This window comes from Leucopleurus acutus (genome assembly GCF_964270905.1).
Source record: "Leucopleurus acutus genome assembly, chromosome: 14".
NCBI lineage: Eukaryota > Metazoa > Chordata > Mammalia > Artiodactyla > Delphinidae > Leucopleurus > Leucopleurus acutus.
In genome coordinates, this window is record NC_139156.1 from 82,894,208 (window position 1) to 82,912,775 (window position 18,568).

Sequence of the window (18,568 nt, forward strand, 5' to 3'; positions counted from 1 at the left end):
GGCTCAGTAGTTGTGGCTCACGGGCCTAGTTGCTCTGCGGCATGTGGGATCTTCCCGGACCGGGGCTCGAACCCGTGTCCCCTGCATCGGCAGGCGGATTCTTAACCACTGCACCACCAGGGAAGCCCAAGAGGGACTTTTTAAGAAGGTGTAGAAGATCCTAAATATGGCAGAAGCCCTAGGAAAAAATCTCAGGAGCTGGAAATAACCTAGTGGAGTGGGCACCAGCCCAGTTTACTGCCCTCTCTTTATCTGCAGGGAGCCGGGATACCTCACCTCACCGCCCATGAGCTTCAGTGGCTCAGATAACTGAGCACTTGGCCCGACTCAGGAGCAGAGCCCCAGGCTAGTCAATTCTGGAAAAGCACGCAAATTCCTAGTGTAAATTGCTTTCCTTGTTTTTGTTTCACCTCTTAAATATTTACAGAGCAGTTTTGTGACCACGGGGTGCTCTGGAACCACTCAGAGGTCTAGAGGCTACAAGCAACCTGCACGGTAAGGACTGATGATCACGCATAAGACTGTGCTTTTATCTCCCTGTTGGTGAGGCTCCTTCCAGCAAGGTTAGCAGCAGAGAGAAGTGACAATGGAAAACGGTTCTCCGTGGAAGACAAGGGTCGTCTGGCAGCAGCCACAGAGGGAGGAGCCCTGGCCTGGGTGCGCTGGGTAAGAGCTTCCTCGCGGTCTCTTCCATACTCACCGCCCTCCCCCCGTCGCAGAGCGTCTCCCCGGTCGTGGGCACATCGCGTGGATCGGTCCTGGTGCCACACGATACTCCCGCCTGCCCTTGCTCCCGGTGACCCGCTTAGGGAACTCGAGGTTCCTGTCCCCAAAACTCTTGGCCTTGTGGACCTAGCGCCCCTACTTTGCAAAGAGGGAAGCAGAGAGCACAGCTGTGTCCCACTGAACCAAGGCTGTTGCCTGCACGAGAAGACACCACCCCATAGGGGTGATTGAGCCTGACCAGCAAGAGCTGGTGGGGCTGCCGGCACCCAGGGGCCAGGGAGGGGTCTGTCTGCGCCCAGGTGGTCACCCATGTGTCTCTCATACTCCCTGTCCCCAGTGTGGGTGGCAAACACACAAGTGCCGGAACCCTGGACTGCGAAGGGTCCAGGGGCCCGCAGGAGATGAGGGTCTGAATCAGGTGCTGGGTGACAGCGATGGGAGTCTAGGGTAAGGAGGAAAGGGCGCTAATGGTGAGCGTCTGGGCAGCGCCAGGCCCAGCGAGCCTTCCTCAGCCCAGCTCCCCTCTCTGGGACTCTGGAAGAGCTTCTCCCCAAACCTCAGGGAGGCACAGATGTGTGGCACAGGGGGGGTGGACCGGTGGGCCCTGCGATGTCCCTCGCAGATCCCCCATCGGGAATAAGGACTTGGTCCCTCTGCTGCTGAGAGTGCGGTCAGCGCTTTTCGGGGACTGCCCGCCCCCTTCCCGTGCTGGCCACAGGCAGTGATGATTGACCTGAGGGTATTATTTTTTCTTATTTTTAAATATTTATTTTTTATTTATTTGGCTGCACAGGGTCTTAGTTGTGGCATGCAGACTCCTAGTTACGGCATGCATGTGGGATCTAGTTCCCCGACCAGAGATTGAACCGGGCTCCCCTGCGTTGGGAGCGCAGAGTCCTAGCCACTGGGCCACCAGGGAAGTCCTGATGTGAGGGACTTGTCATCCCAGCTCCGGACGACTCCAGTTGAGGTGTGAGGCCGTCGCTGAGTCTCCCTTGGCCTGATTCTGCTTCCTTCTTTGTGTTGATGCCAAGAGCTCTCTCTAAGGGACGTCCTGCCCTCCGCTCTCAGAGTCTGCGACTGCCCCCGACCCTGCTGAACCACTCGGTGGTCTGGCAGGTGACTGAGGGCTGAGGCCGGGTCCTGGGCTGGGGGGGCACTGAGCTCTCTCTAAGGGACGTCCTGCCCTCCGCTCTCAGAGTCTGCGACTGCCCCCGACCCTGCTGAACCACTCGGTGGTCTGGCAGGTGACTGAGGGCTGAGGCCAGGTCCTGGGCTGGGGGGGGCACTGGAGACGGCTGCTCTTGGGGAGCATAATTCGGGGGATGTGAAGGCGGCACAGAGTTTGCAGTCAGACACCAGGCTCGGTCTGGGTGAAGGGGCCGGTCAGTCTCCTTCATGCTCCCAGGTCACTTAGGACGTTTCCCCCCAAGTCTTACCTTCCACTGTAACCCATGATTGATTTTTCATATGTGAATTTATCTTTAACCATATGTTAACTGTTATCAATTTCCAGCCTTATTACCTCTTGCAAAAATGACTTCCATGGACTGCTTGAGATGGTACCTTATAGAAGAGAGTCAAATGTGATCCCTTCACGATTTCCCGGGCGCACGCCGCAGAAGCACATTGACCTTGGGGTCCCTCCACCCCGCCCCACCGTCTCTGCCCCATCCAGCTGGCACTTAGGCCGCTCTGGAGAGAGGCAGACCTTGCCGCTGAGCAGTAAGCACAGACCATACCTTGTCTTTCAGCTGTTGGCAGTGTCAAAAGAATTTATTTCAAATTGCTTCAGACTGCGGTAAAACTCAGGTTTTCCAAAAGGCAATACACGAAGTTCAGCCAACCCCCAAGGACCAGAAGACAGTGTCTGCAATTCAAAAATGCAAACGCTTGGGACACCAATACAAAAATTAGAAAAACGTTGCCTACCTCCCCCCACTTCCCCCCTCCGTGTTTCCAGTGGAACGTGAACACCGACGGGACCAAGAGCTGCCAGCAAATGCCCACAGCTCCCAACAGAAAGCGGATGCGGTGGGGGAGGGGTGGGGGAGGGAGAGGGCGGGGCAAAGACAGACAGGAAGACGCAGGTTCTGTCGACAGCCGAAACAAGGACACAAAGCTTTCTGTTACTCTTAAAATTCCTTTGCCAACGTTAGACACACATCTCTCATGCTTGATACAACAGTTTAGTGTGAAAGCAGCAATTCTACATCATGCATTTCACGTTTTCTGCTTTGCTCACTCTGCACTTCCAGTTGGTGCTGAGCAACCCCGGGGTCTGGGCCGTCGGGCCACCAGGTGAGGAGTCGGAAAGGCCCTCCCCAGGCTGCAGCCTCCCCCAGGAAGCATCCGCCACGCTCCTGCGTCCACAGCCGCAAGCAGTCACTTTTCCACACCTGAAGCCTGTCTTGGACTCTCCTCAGAGGCTTCCTGAGGGCCTGGCCTGGGGACCAGCGCCCACCTTGCTGGCCCGAGAGTCCCCTGGGTCTCCTGGGACCCGGCCAGGCAGCCCCCGCCCTGTGGGAGCCGTGCCCTTTGAGAGAAGGCGATGCCTCCCGCGGCATAGAGATTTGCCTGGACTCTCAGCTCCCACCTCCTCAAGTCGGCATGGTTCATCGCGAAAGCCAGGAGCCCCCCCCTTACCAGGTAGTGCAAGTGAGTCCCAGCCTGTGATGACAGCAGCCCCTCTGCCTAACCCGCCTTCCACACTTAGACGCTGGTTTTCAAAGCCGCTCCCTCTGCTGAGATCTTTGGAAACAGAGGAGACACATCATCGGCTGGGAGACCCCTTAAATACTAGAACTAAGATAACCAAGGAGGCAGGAAGGCGGTCACTCTCCTTCCATGTTTCAAGGGGGTTTCTGCCTGCAGACGCCTTTGGGAACACTGACGCGTAGCCTGCTGACGGCTCTTCTGCTCTGACAGTGGGAACAGCTGCTGTGTTGCCCTCTGTGCTCACGTGAAGCCGGTTTTGCCCCCTCGCGGCCAGGCAGCTGTGTAATCAACACGTGCTCCTGGTCGCAAGAGGCTTGGATGGAAGACACTGGTCAGAGAAAGCTTGGGAAAGTCACCGCACGTCCTCTGAATGTGAGCTGTTAGCCTGGACCTCCATAGATGAAATGCGCCACTTTCTTCTCTAAGGAGCATTATCCTGTGTTCCTCACAGCACACCAGACGAGGTAGGTTAGTGTGGCCGCTCCCACGTTCAGGCGGGGAGACTGAGGCACGGAAACACTGAAGAGATTTGGCCGCACCGGTACCAGGTTCAAGGAGAGGCGTTCCTGGGGGCTGAGCCTGGTCTCCTGCCCCAAACCTACTCTTCACTGTCTTACAGTCCATTTAAAGTTAAAGCCGTGGACCAAGGAATGACCAATGAATAGCTCCTGGCTCACTTGCAAAAGAAAAGCCGAGATTTCCCGGGATCCGCAGAGGCCTTGAATAGCTTTTTGATGATACCTGATTAGATTTCTTTGACCAGCTGAAGGCCACACCCCTCCGAAGAAGTTCCTGTTGCTTCCAGTCAAAAGTGGAAGGCAAAAAGTGGGCAGGCAACAACACGGGTAAGGAGTTTTGATTTCTAGGAATGGGGGTGGGCTGGGGACATTTGGGGAGTACAGAGTGAGACCTGACGGATTGGCTTCTGTGAGTGGCTCCCCTCATTTTACCGACCTGCCCCATCTGGCAGGACACTGCAGACCTGGGAAAGCCTGCTCGTGGGTGTCAAGATGAAGCCCTCAGCCTCGCGGTACAGGCTTTCCGGGGACCACAGCGTGGACACCTCACGCATCACTGTACATATGGACACGTGACAGACTGCCAGCATAACCCGGTGGTTCTCAGCCAGGGAGTCTGCAGACACTTCTACCTGTCACAACTAATTTGGGGTGCTACTGGCATCTAGTGAGTCAGGGACGCTTCTCAACATCCTGTAATGCACAGGGCAGGGTCCCACAACAGAGAAATATCCCTCCCGCTCTCGCCCACCACGCCGAATGTCAGTAGTGCTGAGGCTGAGAACTCCTGGCATCGCCCAGGGTCTCGTGATAGTGTTTTTCAGCATTCATAGGCTGAGTGCCCTGGGGCTGTATCCACCCTCCCGACCTCACAGCCAGCAGGCGCCCTGGGACCAGCGGCAGCTTCCTGTACAAGCGGCCTGCTCACCTGCTCTGAAACCCGCCTTCTCAGGGGACCAAGCCTTTCAGTTGCAACTAGAATTAAGGCTTAAAAGCAAATATCCCTGGAAGAAGTACACATAGATCCTGCATCCTGGTCCTTTCCTGAGAGTGCTCTGGTAGGCAGAGGGCAGGGGCACCAGAGACGGGGCAGTCCTGGGCGCTAAGAGCAAGGAGGATGGGCCTGTCCCCATGGCTCTCTGAACCCCTGTTCTGCCCAGGCTTGCGCTGTACGCATGACCCTCCCCAGTGTCGGTGGGCCACAGGGCGCCTGAGGTTGCTGTCGAAACTACAGATACGTACGTATAGGGCTGAAGACTCAGCCTATAACTATCTACAGTTTTATCGTTTTTAGGTGAGTCCCTTTGTGGGTCAGGATGACTGATGCCCACTTTAATTGGAATCGTTATTTTCCCAAACAGGACAGAGGGGGAAGCCGGGCTGTGTGTAATGTCTTACCTTGCTTTGAATTAGGAGCTAGGATGCTATGCAGTGAAATGCTATTGGACAATTTTTAAAGAGATTAATTCTAAAAGGAAAGGCATACACTTGGACCAAACTGGCTCACTAGCAAAGAACAAACTGCAGAACTACGTTGCTTGGGGGTGGGGGGTGTGGGGGGGGCATTATTTACAATATAATGGAACTTGACACTTTAAATTACTTTGAATTCCTTTCTCACCGAAACTGCTTGATAGACGAATACCAAGTTATCCGTCAGCCAGCCCAACCAAAGCATCATCTTGATATCGTTTTTTATGTACAAACACGTCACCGCATTGTAAAGGAACAGGGAATTCGATGGCAGATGAGAAGCCCGTGACCTGTCGCTTCTACTCTGAATCCCAGGCTTCTCGAGAGGGTGACCCAAGGCCATGAGTTGTTGACGAGTCCCTTGTTCAGTCTGCTGGTTCCTCAAGAACACGGGTGTGCCGCACGGACCTGCCTTCTCCCCGAGGTCCGTTCTGGTTCCTAGAAGGTGTTTTGTGCTGAGGACAGGAGAGGTGGCTGTAGGACAGCCTGACGCGGTCCCCAGTATCCGCCGTATTGCTTCTGGGCCCCTGGAGGAGTTGGGAAAGGCACGTGCTCACCGGCTCCCCACTCACAGCCCCTCTGGCCGCCGTGGCCGTGGGGAGAGAGTCCCGGTGGCTTCTCTCTGAGCCGCAGGTCATGTTCTCCCTAAAGAGGCCTCCCTTGTCCCTTTCCCATCTCCCTCTGACCGAGGTGCTGGCTCTCCGAAGGCTGGTACCAAGTCCAGGCTGATGCCCAGGAGCTCCTCCCCGAAGACGCAGGGCCAGGGCCGCATGGTCACATGGCTTCCATGATCCTGGGAGCTCCCCAGCCTTTCACCCAGACTCCACCGAAAAGAGCCAATTCCACCGGCCCGGCCCGCCTTGGGACCGACGAGCTCATCTTTCCCAAAAGACACATCCCAAAGCCGACGTCTCTGGCCCTGCCGGCCACGGCTCCCTTGGCCCCGGGAAGGCTGTGCCTCCTCTGGTTCCTCCAACCTTCAGGAACCTTCCTTACCCTCCAAGCCGAGGCTGCCGGGGCCGTGGCCCAGGAGTGAGACGGAAGGGCAGTGGAAGCGGAGACGGGGCAGGCGGCCGGGGCGCCGGGCCGTGTGCATCACCTGCTGGGCTCTCGCGGGGGCTTCGGGGCGGGATGCGGGAGTGCCCTGGGAGCCACCCGCTGGACGACGAGGACGGGGCAAGACCTCGACTCCACCGAGCAGGTGGTTGCCAGGGCCTGGGCGGCGGGGGCTTGAACACAGCACCAGGCGGCTCCTGCAGACGCGGGGCAGCCGGCCTCGCAGGCCACCCCCCATCTGGGAGCGGGAGCTTGAGGTAGGATTGTCGGATCTGCTGAATAGAGGGTAGGATTTGCACAGCACTGGCCGGCCTGACTCAGAAAGCAAGTGCAGCGTCTAAACTAGCAGGTAGAAGTGAGTGAACCGAGTAAACACAGTTGGTGCCGGTTTCCGGGCTAAGTTTTATAAAAATCCAATCCAGCAAATAGACAAGTTACCCCTCGACCTCAAAAAGAATGCTTGATAAAATATATTCTTTTAAAAAGGAGAGAGAACGGCGTACTACCAGTTGGAGATGGAGGCGGTGGAGGTCAAGGAAGAAGAGACCCGGGAGGAGGGGGAGGGGCTCCGGGGCCAGGACGGCGGCCGGCCCCGGGCTCAGACCCTGCAGCGGGCTGCGGACTCAAGGGAGAAGGTTAGTGTTCCCAGCAGGCAGGGGAGGGTTCACCCCAGAGCCCCGCCCTGGCCACGTGGACTCCGCACACCCGGGCTGGCGGGCAAGCAGGGAGACCAGGAACATGACGTCATCTGTTTCCTGCCTCCTGCAGAGTCCTGCCCGCCCCGTCAGGGCAGAGCCTCCCCTGCCATCGGGGCTACTTTTTGCTCTCATGATGCGTTCACGTTGACAGTAGATGGTCTCAAAGTGAAGGTGGACTGAGTATAAGAGACTTCCCCAGGGACTCCCATCTCATACGCTCTTGAGTCTGAGAGCCTCCGAGCTCGGAAGAGTAACAGGTTTGCAGCGAACGTCGTGGGGAGCCAGCTCCCGAAAAAGCCATCACCAGGTGGAGACTCTTCACATAGTGATTCAGATTCCAGTGTTTTCTTTTGTGTTTAAGAACTGAGTGAATTGTAGCAGACTGGTGTGTGTGTGTCTGTGTAAGAGAGAGAGAGAGGTTGGTGGACTAATGAAGGACCTAAGGAAACTGTTTTTAAAAGTTCTCAACAGTTCAACGAGAGCGGCAAAGACCATGATGAATGATTAACATCCCTCTCTATCCATCCTGGATTAGGTCTGCAAGTGGCATAACGTACTGAAGACTCCAGAACCGAAAAGCTAAAGGATAACAACGTTTCCTGGCAGAGATGGGAACCTGTACCCTTGGTTCTCTGAAGGAGCGGAGTCCAGCAAAGACTTGACACTGAGGCCACGAGATTCCCGAGCGCCCCCCGCCGCCTCCTGCTCTCAGGATTCACGTCTCAGAGCCTGCTCTCCTCTTGCCCCCCAAAAAGACAAGCTTCTAAATCGGAGGGCAGGAAACAAAATGAAACCCCGAACACTTCCTTGCTCCCTTGAGAAAGGTCCCTCTTCGTATTTGTAACGGCTGGTGGAACGAGAGGAAACACACTCCCGTGTCCACCACTGACTGGGGCCTCCGTGCACACAGCCTGCAGATCGTTCTCCGTCCCCCAAAGAAAGCGGGTCTCTGAGATGCTCCATGGCTGCTGGGCTGCACCCAGGATGTGGCTGTGCTGCCCTCGGGGTTATGTGAGTGCAGTGAGGGGCAGCCGTGCAGAGCAGGGCCTGGGAGGCTAGTTGCCCGGCACCTTTGGCCGCCCCAGGTTGGTTGGCACTTCCAATCCCGTGTGCAGGGTGACCTGGAAAAGAAGATGCGGTGAGCGAGGGCGGGAGCTGCTGCCCGTGAACCCTGAGCACAGACAGCTCAGCAGCTGTGCCGCCCTCTGCCCCGGGATCCCCACGGGCGGCAGCCCGCCTCCTCTGTGCTGTGGAGTCAGCTGTTTATCAGGCTCGTCCTCACTGACATCGGGCCCGGGAGTCTGCCCCAGGAGCTGGTCGTTGCCTCTTTCACGCCGCCCCCGCTGCCAGGAGCCCCAGCAAGGCTGATGCTCTTACAGTCAGGCACTGGGGCTCCGGGTTTACATGCGTTTCTGCTTTCTTTCCATGGCCCTCTTTCCTCTCCTACATCTGTTCTATGAACCCTGTGGAAGAACAGCCCATATTTCAGGCTGCCTCAAAGCCCTTTTGCAAGGACTGGAGGTACAAATCAATCAGTAGGTGACAATATTCAGGGTCAGCGGGCACCGCGAAGCAGGCCTCTGCCCCCCACCCCATATACCTCCCGGGGGGAGGAGCAGTGTGCCGGGAAGAAAGGCTGGCACCCTGCTCCACGCTGCTCTCCAAGCTTCCCTCACACTCTCACCGGGCTCCCATTTTGCCTCTGGGTGTGTCGGGCCTCCTGGGCCGGCGGCACCCCCGCAGCCCCCAGGACTGGGCCTGGCCCTGAGGGGCTGCCTGCTTCACGCAGGAGCCAGAGGGACAGGGAGGGTGAGGGAACCCCTAGGAGAGGTCCCGCCTCAGTTCCGTCTCTCCTCTCGGGGGAAAGCCCCGTGGAGGCCCGGCACACCCTGGGCCATCGGGGCCCACGCCGGGCAGGGGCACCGACCTTCCTCTCTCCCAGAACATGGAAGCAGGACTTGCCTCCCTCCTCCACCCTCCCTGGCCCTCTCCACCCTGCCTGTCACCCGCCCCCTTCACACCCCGCCCCGAAGCCGCCACCTAGAGCCTCTGCTCCTTTCAAGCGGACAAGCAAGAAAACATCACGCCGGAGAGGAGCGTCTCCAGGGGATGCCCAGGTGGGCCGGTGGGTAAGCTCCCTGCCTGGACGGCACCGCGGGCGGCTTCTTTAGAGCCCCCTTTGCCCGGCGCACTTTGGAGGCCCACGGGCAGCGGGGCCGGGGCCGGGGGCGGCAGACGGGCCCTGGCCTGGAGGGTGCGCGGTACCTGCACGTTGCGGTTGAGGCTGAGGGCCGGCATGAAGACCCCGTCCACGTGGCTGAAGGCCGTAGGGCCCTGCTGCTGCCCGTTGATGAAGAAGGTCAGGGTGTGCTCGTTCAGGTCCAGTAGCACGCCCACGGTGGCCCCCTTGCACACGCCGCCTTCCGTCCTGGGAAGAGGAGCCCGGCACGTAGGTGAGGACAGGAGGATCCCCGAAAGGATGCTGCGGGTACCCTCGCCTAAAATCACAGCCCCCGCGGCGGGGCAGGGCGCTGGCCATCCCACGGTGACCCGCGGCGGGGCACAGGGCGTGCGTCGTGACGCTCCTGACACCTGCTGCGAGGCTCCATTTCGTGGTGGCTGGGATTCGCCTCCACCGGGCGGGGCCGGTCCTTAGGCGGGCAGCACCGGGGCGGGCGGGCCGAGGCCGTCGGACCGTCCCCTCCCTTGGCTGGGGCTGAGGTCGGCCGGCCTTGCCACTGGCTGCTCTGCTCGGATCACCAAACCATCCTTGTCCTTTCCTGACTGGGAATGAGCTGGTTAGCTGGAGGCTGATGGTGGGCTGGGAGCACGGGAAACGGCGAGCAGCGCTCGCCGGGTGTTTTCAGAGGGTAGGTTTCCCGGAGGGTGAGCCGGGCCCCCCAGCCCGCCGGTGGGGAAGGGAACTGGCAGCGGGCCTGTTGGTGCTGTTCAGATGCTGACCACCAGGTGGCGGTAATGACCCGCCCAAGCGGCAGCCTCCCCCGGGGTCCCCCGGCCCAGCCCCGACCGCTCCGCCCCGCCCCTGCCCCCCGGAACTGGAGCCGGCATCCTGAGTTAAACCCTGACACCGCCTCTAATGAGTCCTGTGACTTGAGCATCAACCGTACGCCGCAATCTCATAATCTGCAAAATGGCGATCACAGTCGCACTTTGCCAGGGCCCAGATGGAACCGTAGGAGCCAGGGGCTTCCCACAGCATGGGGCACAAAGAAAGCTCCGCACCTGCTCTCTCTTGTTACGCCCGTCCCAATGTATCTGGGCGCCTGCGTGGCCTAAGCAAGTAGAGACGGAGCTGCTGGGCCCAGACTCGGCCCCTGCGCGGTCTGTGAGCAGGCAGTCCGCAGCGACCGCGCAGAGCTGCCTCTGGAGAGACGGTCACCGCCAGTGAAAAGGCAGGTGGGAGGGTCCGATCAGCCTCCACCCCCCCCAACCCCGCCCCGAGGATCCTCGGGCAAGTCCCTGCCCCAGACCAGGACCCCTGGGGCCATTTGCAGAGCTGCAGGTGGGCCCAGAGCACCGAGGGCCCCCAGAGCTGACCTTGCCCAGCGCTGGCGTGCAGGGAGGTCGGCCTCTCGGGGCCCCTCGCCTCTGCCCGCTGGGGAGAAGGCCCTCAGCAGACTGGGAAGGAAACCCCACAGCAAGCAGGCAGCTCTGAGGGTCACAACCCTCCACTTGTGGGTTCCTTGGCCAGGGCAGCCCCAGAGGGCCCGTCCGCCCAGCATGGGAGTTTCCCGTGTCCAGCCTGGTGACACCACTGCCGGGGCCGGGCTCAGGGTGAGGCAGTGCTGGGGGTGCCCGGGACAGAGCCACCAGCAAGGAGCGCCCCAAGGGTGCCGCACCTCCCGCCGGGCTGATTCACAGCCCTGCTGGGCTGACGGGTGTGGAGGAAAGCAGAGCGGAGGGGCGGCGGAACCCAGGCGCGGGGCTCGCTGAGCGGCCTGCACACCCGCTGGCTCTGCTGTGCTCTAGACTCTGTCCGATCGCGCCTCTGCGCTGCGGGCCAGCGCTCGCTTCTCCCTGGAAGCTGGACGCCAAAGTGGCCGAAAACACCGCCCGCCATTCCCGACCCCGGAACGTGGGAACAGCAGGAGGGCTCTCATCCCTAAGCCCCGCGACAGGGAGGCCGGGCGCTCACGCACCTGTTGGTGTGGGAGCTGCAGTGCATGAACCAGCTGCGGTTGCTGTCCACGTACATGGCCCAGGCCTTGTCGTCCTTGCCCAGCATCATGTCCTTGCCCACGCTGGCCCTGGCCACCCCGAAGGCGGGGTCCGGGTGGTTGTCGTAGCGGTCCACGTGCAGCTCCCAGTAATGCACGCCCTTGGAGAAGGCCGCCGTGCCCAGCACCACCCGGTCATCGTAGCTGCTGCAGGTGGCCGTCTGGTTGTCGTTGGATAAAATGATGTCCCGGTGCCCAGAGTTGGGGTCAAACGTGAACCAGGCCACTGCAAAGGAAGGGGCAAGAGGCGCAGGGTGAGTGGCAGCCTGTGACCTGGGCTCGGAGACACAGACCCGCTGGCATCTCTCAGGAAGCGGGCACCCAGTGTCGAATGTTCTTCCCTGTGCGATTCACACACACACACACACACACACACACACACACACACACACACACACACACACACTCACGTTCCCTCCTCTGTGTTCATCCAAGATCCCAATCCCATGAACCCAACCTTACCAAGGAACACAGACAGTCAGGCCCCCAGTCTAAATGCTTTCGTGGAATCTTGGTTTCTAAGCCCCTTCTGCACGCTTCGGGCACTGTTATGAGTGAGGGGGAGTAGATATCCAGACCCCACCTCGTGGGAGGGGGATTTGAGACGCAGAGAGGTGAAGTGAGGTCACCAAAGCCCCAGAGCTTCAGGCTCTGCTTCACAGCCCGCTGGCAGGCGAGGGCCCCCGTGGGCACACAGCTGGTGAACCCATCTTGGGGGGGAAAGCATCATCTGCTCCTGTCCCTGGGAGACAGTCCAGGCTGTCACGTGTTCCCCAGAGGACATGCTGGGATAAACAATGACACTAAACACAGGGCTGGCACCGTCCTGGGACCCCTACATCATCCCTCGACGCTAAGGACTCAGATGATCAAAATCCCGCAGAAAGCCGACGTGCTCTTGTTGCCTGAAACCTGAAAGGATGAAGCGCGGTGGGCACGCCTCAGATCTGAGCTCTCACGCTGGGTATTCGAGGGGTAGGTTCCTCCCTGGCAGCCGCGTGCCTTCTCTTCTCTGGGACCGTCCTACCCGCTCTCGGCCCCTCGGAAGTGGGAGTTTAGCCTCCCTGTGCCTCTCAACTCCTAGCTTCCCTTCCCAGCTCCAGCAAATGGGGTGAAGGAGTGTCTCTTTCCTTCGTGGCTGGGGGGCAGGGAGGTGAGGCACATGGAGCCAAGTGAGCGGAGCAGGGGCGGGGCCGGAAGAGACAGACTCGCCTGTTTCCGCCACTCCCTCACGCTCCCTCATGAGCAGCTCACAGATTTCCCTTGTCTGTCTGCCCGTCTGTGTGGGTTGGGCCTGAATCTGTTTCCCCCGAGACACCCCAGGGCTCACCGTCGGACGTCTGCAGGACGACGGTCTTACTGTAGGGCCCGACGCCAGAGGAGTTGAAAGCCTTGACCCTGGCATTGTAGGTGCTGTTGAAGTGAAGGCCGTCGATGGTGCACAGGGTCTCCTTGCCGACGTACACCTCCTGGAAGAGACCCAGACAGCTCGTCAGGCGCCTCCGTTATGTGGAAAATTTCTCTTAGCTGCACGGTGACATCAAGAGTGCTAGCATCCCCAAAGAGTTATTAATAAGGAGATTTTGGACACGTGGTGGCCGAGTCTCAGGCCACGTCCAAGTTGGACACAAACTCTTCCTATTGGCTGATGGGCCCTCTCCTGCGAAGGTATGAGGTGCGGTAGCCGGGATGCTGCCCGAGACCGTCCTGCCTCCGCAGAGGAGAGGCCGGACGGACAGGACTCCGGAGCCCGGGAGTGGGGCTGCTGAAAACCCCACTTCCTTCTCGATTGGAGTAAGAGGGGATTATTGGTTTCCAGTGGGAAATTAAGTTAGAAAAAACATGGGCTAAGCATCTAAATAAAACAAAAGATATTTGAAAGGGAAGGGTCATCACACATGATGGGAAAAAGCAGATGGAGGAAGGGCGTGGCCAGGCGCAGGTGGTTCAAGTTGACTTGGCCGTTTCTGGAGTAAGACGGGCACTCCACCTCCTTCCCCGCTTCTCCCACTGCTGAGGCTGCCACCTTCCTCCTCCTTTTGGGACTCCTGGAGCTGCCTTTTTCCTGGCCTCCCCAGAGGGTGGGACATTTCTGCATCGGCCCCCAAAGATCCTTTTCTAGAACATTTACTTTGTTTCCCGTTTACTTCACACTTGCTCTGCCCTATTAACTTCCCCCAACTGCATAGCCTTACACCTCACCTACGGCATTACATCAGCTTGGTCTAAAACGTCTGCTTGATTACTTGGGGTGTTTCTCTTCATTTGTTTTTCCAAGTTATTGATAATAGGAGCTGTGTGCCAGGCATTGTATAAGGCATCTTTTCAAAAAACGTTTATTTATTTATGTTATTATTATTTTGGCTGCAGCAGGGTCTTTAGTTGCGGCACGCAGGATCTTCATTGCGGCCTGCGGACTTCTTAGTTGCGGCATGCATGCAGGATCTAAGGATGGAACCCGGGACCCCTGCACTGGGAGCACGGAGTCTTACCCGCTGGACCGCCAGGAAAGTCCCTGTATGAGACATCTTAATCCTCGTACAACCCTGGGACATTGCTATTATTTTCATTATTTTATTCACAAGGATACCCAGAGAAGGCAGGCAACTTGCCCAAGATCACAGTTAATCCGTTTAGAAGCCAGCGTTCAAATCCAGGTCTGTCTGCATTCAGCGTCCACGCTTTTCCCACTACAACACATGGTTTCTCATAAATTCTAGCCCTCGGGTGGAGCTTTTGTTAGTGGTCATGCTTCAAAGGGGACAAGCCATCTTCAGTTCAGCCCTGTGGCTGCTTCTTTTATTTTTATTTTTTAAAGATTTATTTATTTATTTTATATTTAGTTTTGGCTGCATTGGGTCTTCGTTGCAGCGTGTGGGCTTTCTCTAGTTGTGGCGAGTGGGGGCTACTCTTCGTTGCGGTGCGCGGGCTTCTCATTGCAGTGGCTTCTCTTATTGTGGGGCACGGGCTCTAGGTGTGCGGACTTCAGCTGTTGTGGCACGCGGGCTCAGGAGTGTGGCTCGCGGGCTCTAGAGGGCTTAGTTGCTCCACAGCCTGTGGGATCTTCCCGGATCAGGGCTCGAACCCGTGTCCCCTGCATTGGCAGGCGGATCCTTAACCACTGCGCCACCAGGGAAGTCCTGGCTGCTTCTTTTAATGTCTCAAACAGTCTCCTCTTTCTTCCCGTTTCAAAACCATAAGCTCTCCTCCCGGTTTCTGGTTAGTCAGGGAGCTCTGTCAGTTCCTAGCTCATTTGCACGACCGGAACGGCTGAGGTTCTGGACCCGGTGTATGACCCACTCTTCCTGGCCAAAGCAACCTCAGCTTCTCACTAAGGAGCCCATATCCCCAGGGACTCAATTATTCCCAAGGGAGTACTGCAGTGATTTCCCCAACTCTGAAATTCTTGAAACAAGACAAGACAAGACATAGGCGTCAATCCAGTTGAGGGAAACAAAGAGAATATTGACCGTTGGCAAGAGACGCTGAATGGGTGCCACTTCCCAGGAGAAGAAGTATGAGAATTGTTATGACTGCGCTGGTTTGTTAGAACGAGTCTTTCTTTAGTCCCTCAGGGACAGAAAGGTGGAGCTCTCAGCAGACCCCGAGTTTGTACTCCCTGGTGTTCCTGTCAACACAACGACTGGACGGGAGCCTGAACTTCACTGTGTGCCGTCTCGCGGTAGAGATGCGTTAGGGCGCTGGCTTGGGGTGGGGAGCCGTCCAGGTTTGCTACCACGGGCCGAGACTAGAAGACGCACTTGTGACGCGCTAAGCGTATTTACTGTCCACACAGATTTCATCATTTGGGACATGAAGGTAGACGGTCACCCCAGCCCAACAAACATTTCTCAGGTGTCTTCCCACCTTGCCAGGTGAACTAATCACTGAACTGGGCAAGGCAGGTGTGAAGGAACCTCGAGAGGGTGGGGAGAGGCTTCGGGGTGCTGGGTGGGAGGGTGCTGACCAGATACCACTGCGCTGCTGGGCCGACTGGGAAGTGGGTACCGCGGGGGACACCTTTTCGGAGCTCTACCTTGGCCTCCGACCTGTGTCAGTCTTCACAGAAAAAACATCCAGAACTTTCTGTGGCCGCCGCCTCTGCCTGCCCAGACCCAGCCCTCGGTAGAGAAGCCCCACAACCCATGAGCCCGGGCCCACTTGCTCTGCATCCTGGGGGCCGATGCCCTCGCTGGTGGCATCAGAGCTAAGGGCAGCCCCCTGGGCTGGTGCAGAGGCTGGGACAGCGCAAGTTCCCCCCGGCAAGCAGCGGGGCCTCACCCGGAACTGGCCCCCGTCTCCGTCGTCCAGCTCCAGGATGTAGCCGTCCACGGTGCTGTGGGTGAAGGGCGGCGTCCTCCAGGCCAGCGTGACGCTGTTGTTCCGGGTGCAGCACTTCTCCAGCTGCAGCAGGGGCACGGGCGGCACTGTGACGGGGACAGGTGGGCTTTAGTGCACAAACCCCTACAGGGCACAGGGAGGCCGCGTGGACCCGGCCGCACCCCAGGAGGAAAGGTGGCCACCCTGCGTCCCTCCTGGCTGCTCGTGGGCACAGCTCAGTGTGCTTCTCAACCCTGGACGGGGGTCCTGGGATCTGGGGCAGGGAGAGGCCTGGCAGGTGCCTCCACCCCTCTGGGTCTGGAGCCCTGAGGAAGAGCTGCCCCTTGCCCACCTGCCCACTAAGAACCACTGGTTTTGGCTCGGCCCCTGAGCAGCTGGTGAGGACTTGCAGCCCGGCCTCTGCGGACCCTCTGCACAGGGCAGCAAGCAGCTCACACCTGGGGCCCGGAAGATGCTCTCGGGGGCGGGGAGGGCAAAATGCAAAGACCCACTGAGACCTTTGTCTGGAAGCGTTTGAAAGGCCCAGGGGACTAGATCCCGGAAGGAGAGGCCATCTTACAGTATCAGGCAGTCAACCCGTGGAATCAGGGATTTGAGTCAAGTGTATCCTAAGTTCGATTAAGGTGAGACTGGGAGGTGCAAACTGAGTATGGGAGAAAGCACAGAGATGCACAAGAGCCTGGGTGCCTCTGGTTTAAAAATGGCCACGCATTTTGAAGTAAGGATTTTCCTGAGTTCACAGATTCTGTAGGTGTGGCACTCAGCCCTTGGATATATGGGTCTAAAACAACCAAAGAGCTTCATTCCCCCTCCTGAATGTACCCTTAACGTCTCTGGAGAGGCAGGGGGACGTCACTTGCTAATTTTGTAACCTGGGGAAAGCTATGCAAACTTTACTTAACCCTTAGCTCGTGTCCCCTGTGGGTCTCTGAACTCACCGCTACCATCCACCACCTTCTCCCGTCTGCTCTCACCTCTGACCTTCTCGCTCTTCTTGGAACACAGAACACTTATACCTGCCTCGGGGCCTTTGCACTCACCACGCCTCGGCCTTCTGGAATGTTCCTCCCTTACCTTACATCTCTTTCCTCCTCACCTCAACATATCTCCCTCCCACACCCATGTCTACTAATGCCCCCTTCTCAAAAGGCACCTTGTTTGTCCCACCTGCCGCCATCAGTTTACATCCCTCTACCTGTTGTATTGTGCTATGGGCGTGTTGTCTATTTCTTCCTCTAACTATCAGCTCCGTCTAGTGAGGGAGTCTGCACACTTGCTCACGGCTGCGTCCTGAGCACCTGGGATGCTGCCCGGCACGTGGTAGACACTCAACAGGTGTCTCTGAATGAACAAATGATCCTCTTTCACAAACGGGAAAAGTTTGGCCCAGGCTGGGCGCTACCCACAGAGGTCACCCAGCTCGAGGGTCGCTGAGCTGGGATCTGAACCCGGGTCTGTGACTCAGGCGTCCCTCCCTCCCACTCTGGGTCACACCAGCGTCCCAAGTCTTCTGAGGGCACTAAGCTGCGCTGCAGAGTGGATGCCTCTTCCAGAAGCAGCATCACCTGAACTGGGCCAACCACGGCTCACCCCTACATTTCATCTGAATGAAGTCCAGCTGGTGGATGGCCTGCAGCAGTGGCCCGCTGTCCAAGGTCAGTTCAAACTCTGCAGACACCTTCGGCTCCAGGGCACCTTTGACCCACTGCTCTTGAGACACCTGGACACGCTTGATCAGGGCGTCCGAGATCTTAAAGGAAGCACAGAGTTTAGGGTTTCCACGTGCAAAGGGAAAATAGCGTAGCAGGGGGTAAGGAAGGGACAGGGACTTTGTGGGCTCAGGGGGCCGCGGTGGTTAAGCACGCCCACTCACGCCCTGGCAGAGATCATCTTTTAACAGCTTAGTCATGTTAAACGTAAAGAAGCACTTGCTGTTTCAGGCTAAACCCTTTTGTGAAGCAAATGATACTTTTTAAAAGAATTCTTTTACTTTATTTATTTATTTTGGCCGCACTGCGCGTCATGCGTGGTCATTCCCGACCAGGGATCAAAACCACGTCCCCTGCAGTGGAAGCGCGGAGTTCTAACCAGCGGACGCTAGGGAAGTCCACTACTTTTTTTTTTGCGTTACGCGGGCCCCTCACTGCTGTGGCCTCTCCCGTTGCGGAGCACAGGCTCCGGACGCGCAGGCTCAGCGGCCATGGCTCACGGGCCCAGCCGCTCCGCGGCAATGTGGGATCTTCCCGGACCGGGGCACGAACCCACGTCCCCTGCACCGGCAGGCGGACTCTCAACCACTGCGCCACCAGGGAAGCCCAATACTTTTAAAATATACAAAAACAGTCTTCACTCTACCTCTTTTGCTAGATCCAGCACTTTGCAAAGTGAAACATACTAGTGGTTTGTCCCAGGGTCTGAAAGCAGCTCGTTCATCCCCAGGAGCGTGAAGCTCCCTCCCTCCCTCTGTGTTTCCTCCACGTTGTGCTGCAGCTTCTGCTCCAAACTCTCACTGCATCAAACCCACAGCTCTGTTCTCCTCTGCTGGCAAGTCCTGCTCATTCAGACATTTGCATGTGTCCCTGTAGAGCCATGACTCCATGCACCCTTGCTGGGGACCAGTCCAGGAGATTCATCATGTTCCCTAGAGACAGAGGACAGAGCTTCCGTCTGAATCACACACATGATCCCAAGAGGTGCTCGTGACCCCGAGTCAGACTGGCTGCTGGAAGGATGCCCAGCAAGGCTGCACTGGCTTTGCAGGCAGCGGTCACGTGCCCAGACCTGCAGGACTCCGCACCCT

At 58.0% G+C, this 18,568-nt stretch overlaps 1 protein-coding gene across 2 annotated transcripts in view; it reads right to left on the reverse strand.

Annotated features, from left to right (window-relative positions):
* Window positions 1-8,244: 8,244 nt before the first annotated feature.
* The window catches only part of TRIM67 (tripartite motif containing 67), a gene marked incomplete at both ends in the record, with an annotated part of 47,691 nt that continues 37,367 nt past the window's right edge, over window positions 8,245-18,568 (reverse strand). Inside the window, 6 exons of one of the 2 annotated variants that reach the window (XM_082853966.1) lie at window positions 8,245-8,310; window positions 9,455-9,617; window positions 11,350-11,653; window positions 12,758-12,896; window positions 15,709-15,854; window positions 17,365-17,518. In XM_082853966.1, coding sequence (XP_082710092.1) covers window positions 8,245-8,310; window positions 9,455-9,617; window positions 11,350-11,653; window positions 12,758-12,896; window positions 15,709-15,854; window positions 17,365-17,518 — 972 coding nt within the window. Of the gene's footprint in view, window positions 8,311-9,454; window positions 9,618-11,349; window positions 11,654-12,757; window positions 12,897-15,708; window positions 15,855-17,358; window positions 17,519-18,568 lie in introns of both variants that reach the window. The other variant, XM_082853965.1, reaches the window with a different exon arrangement.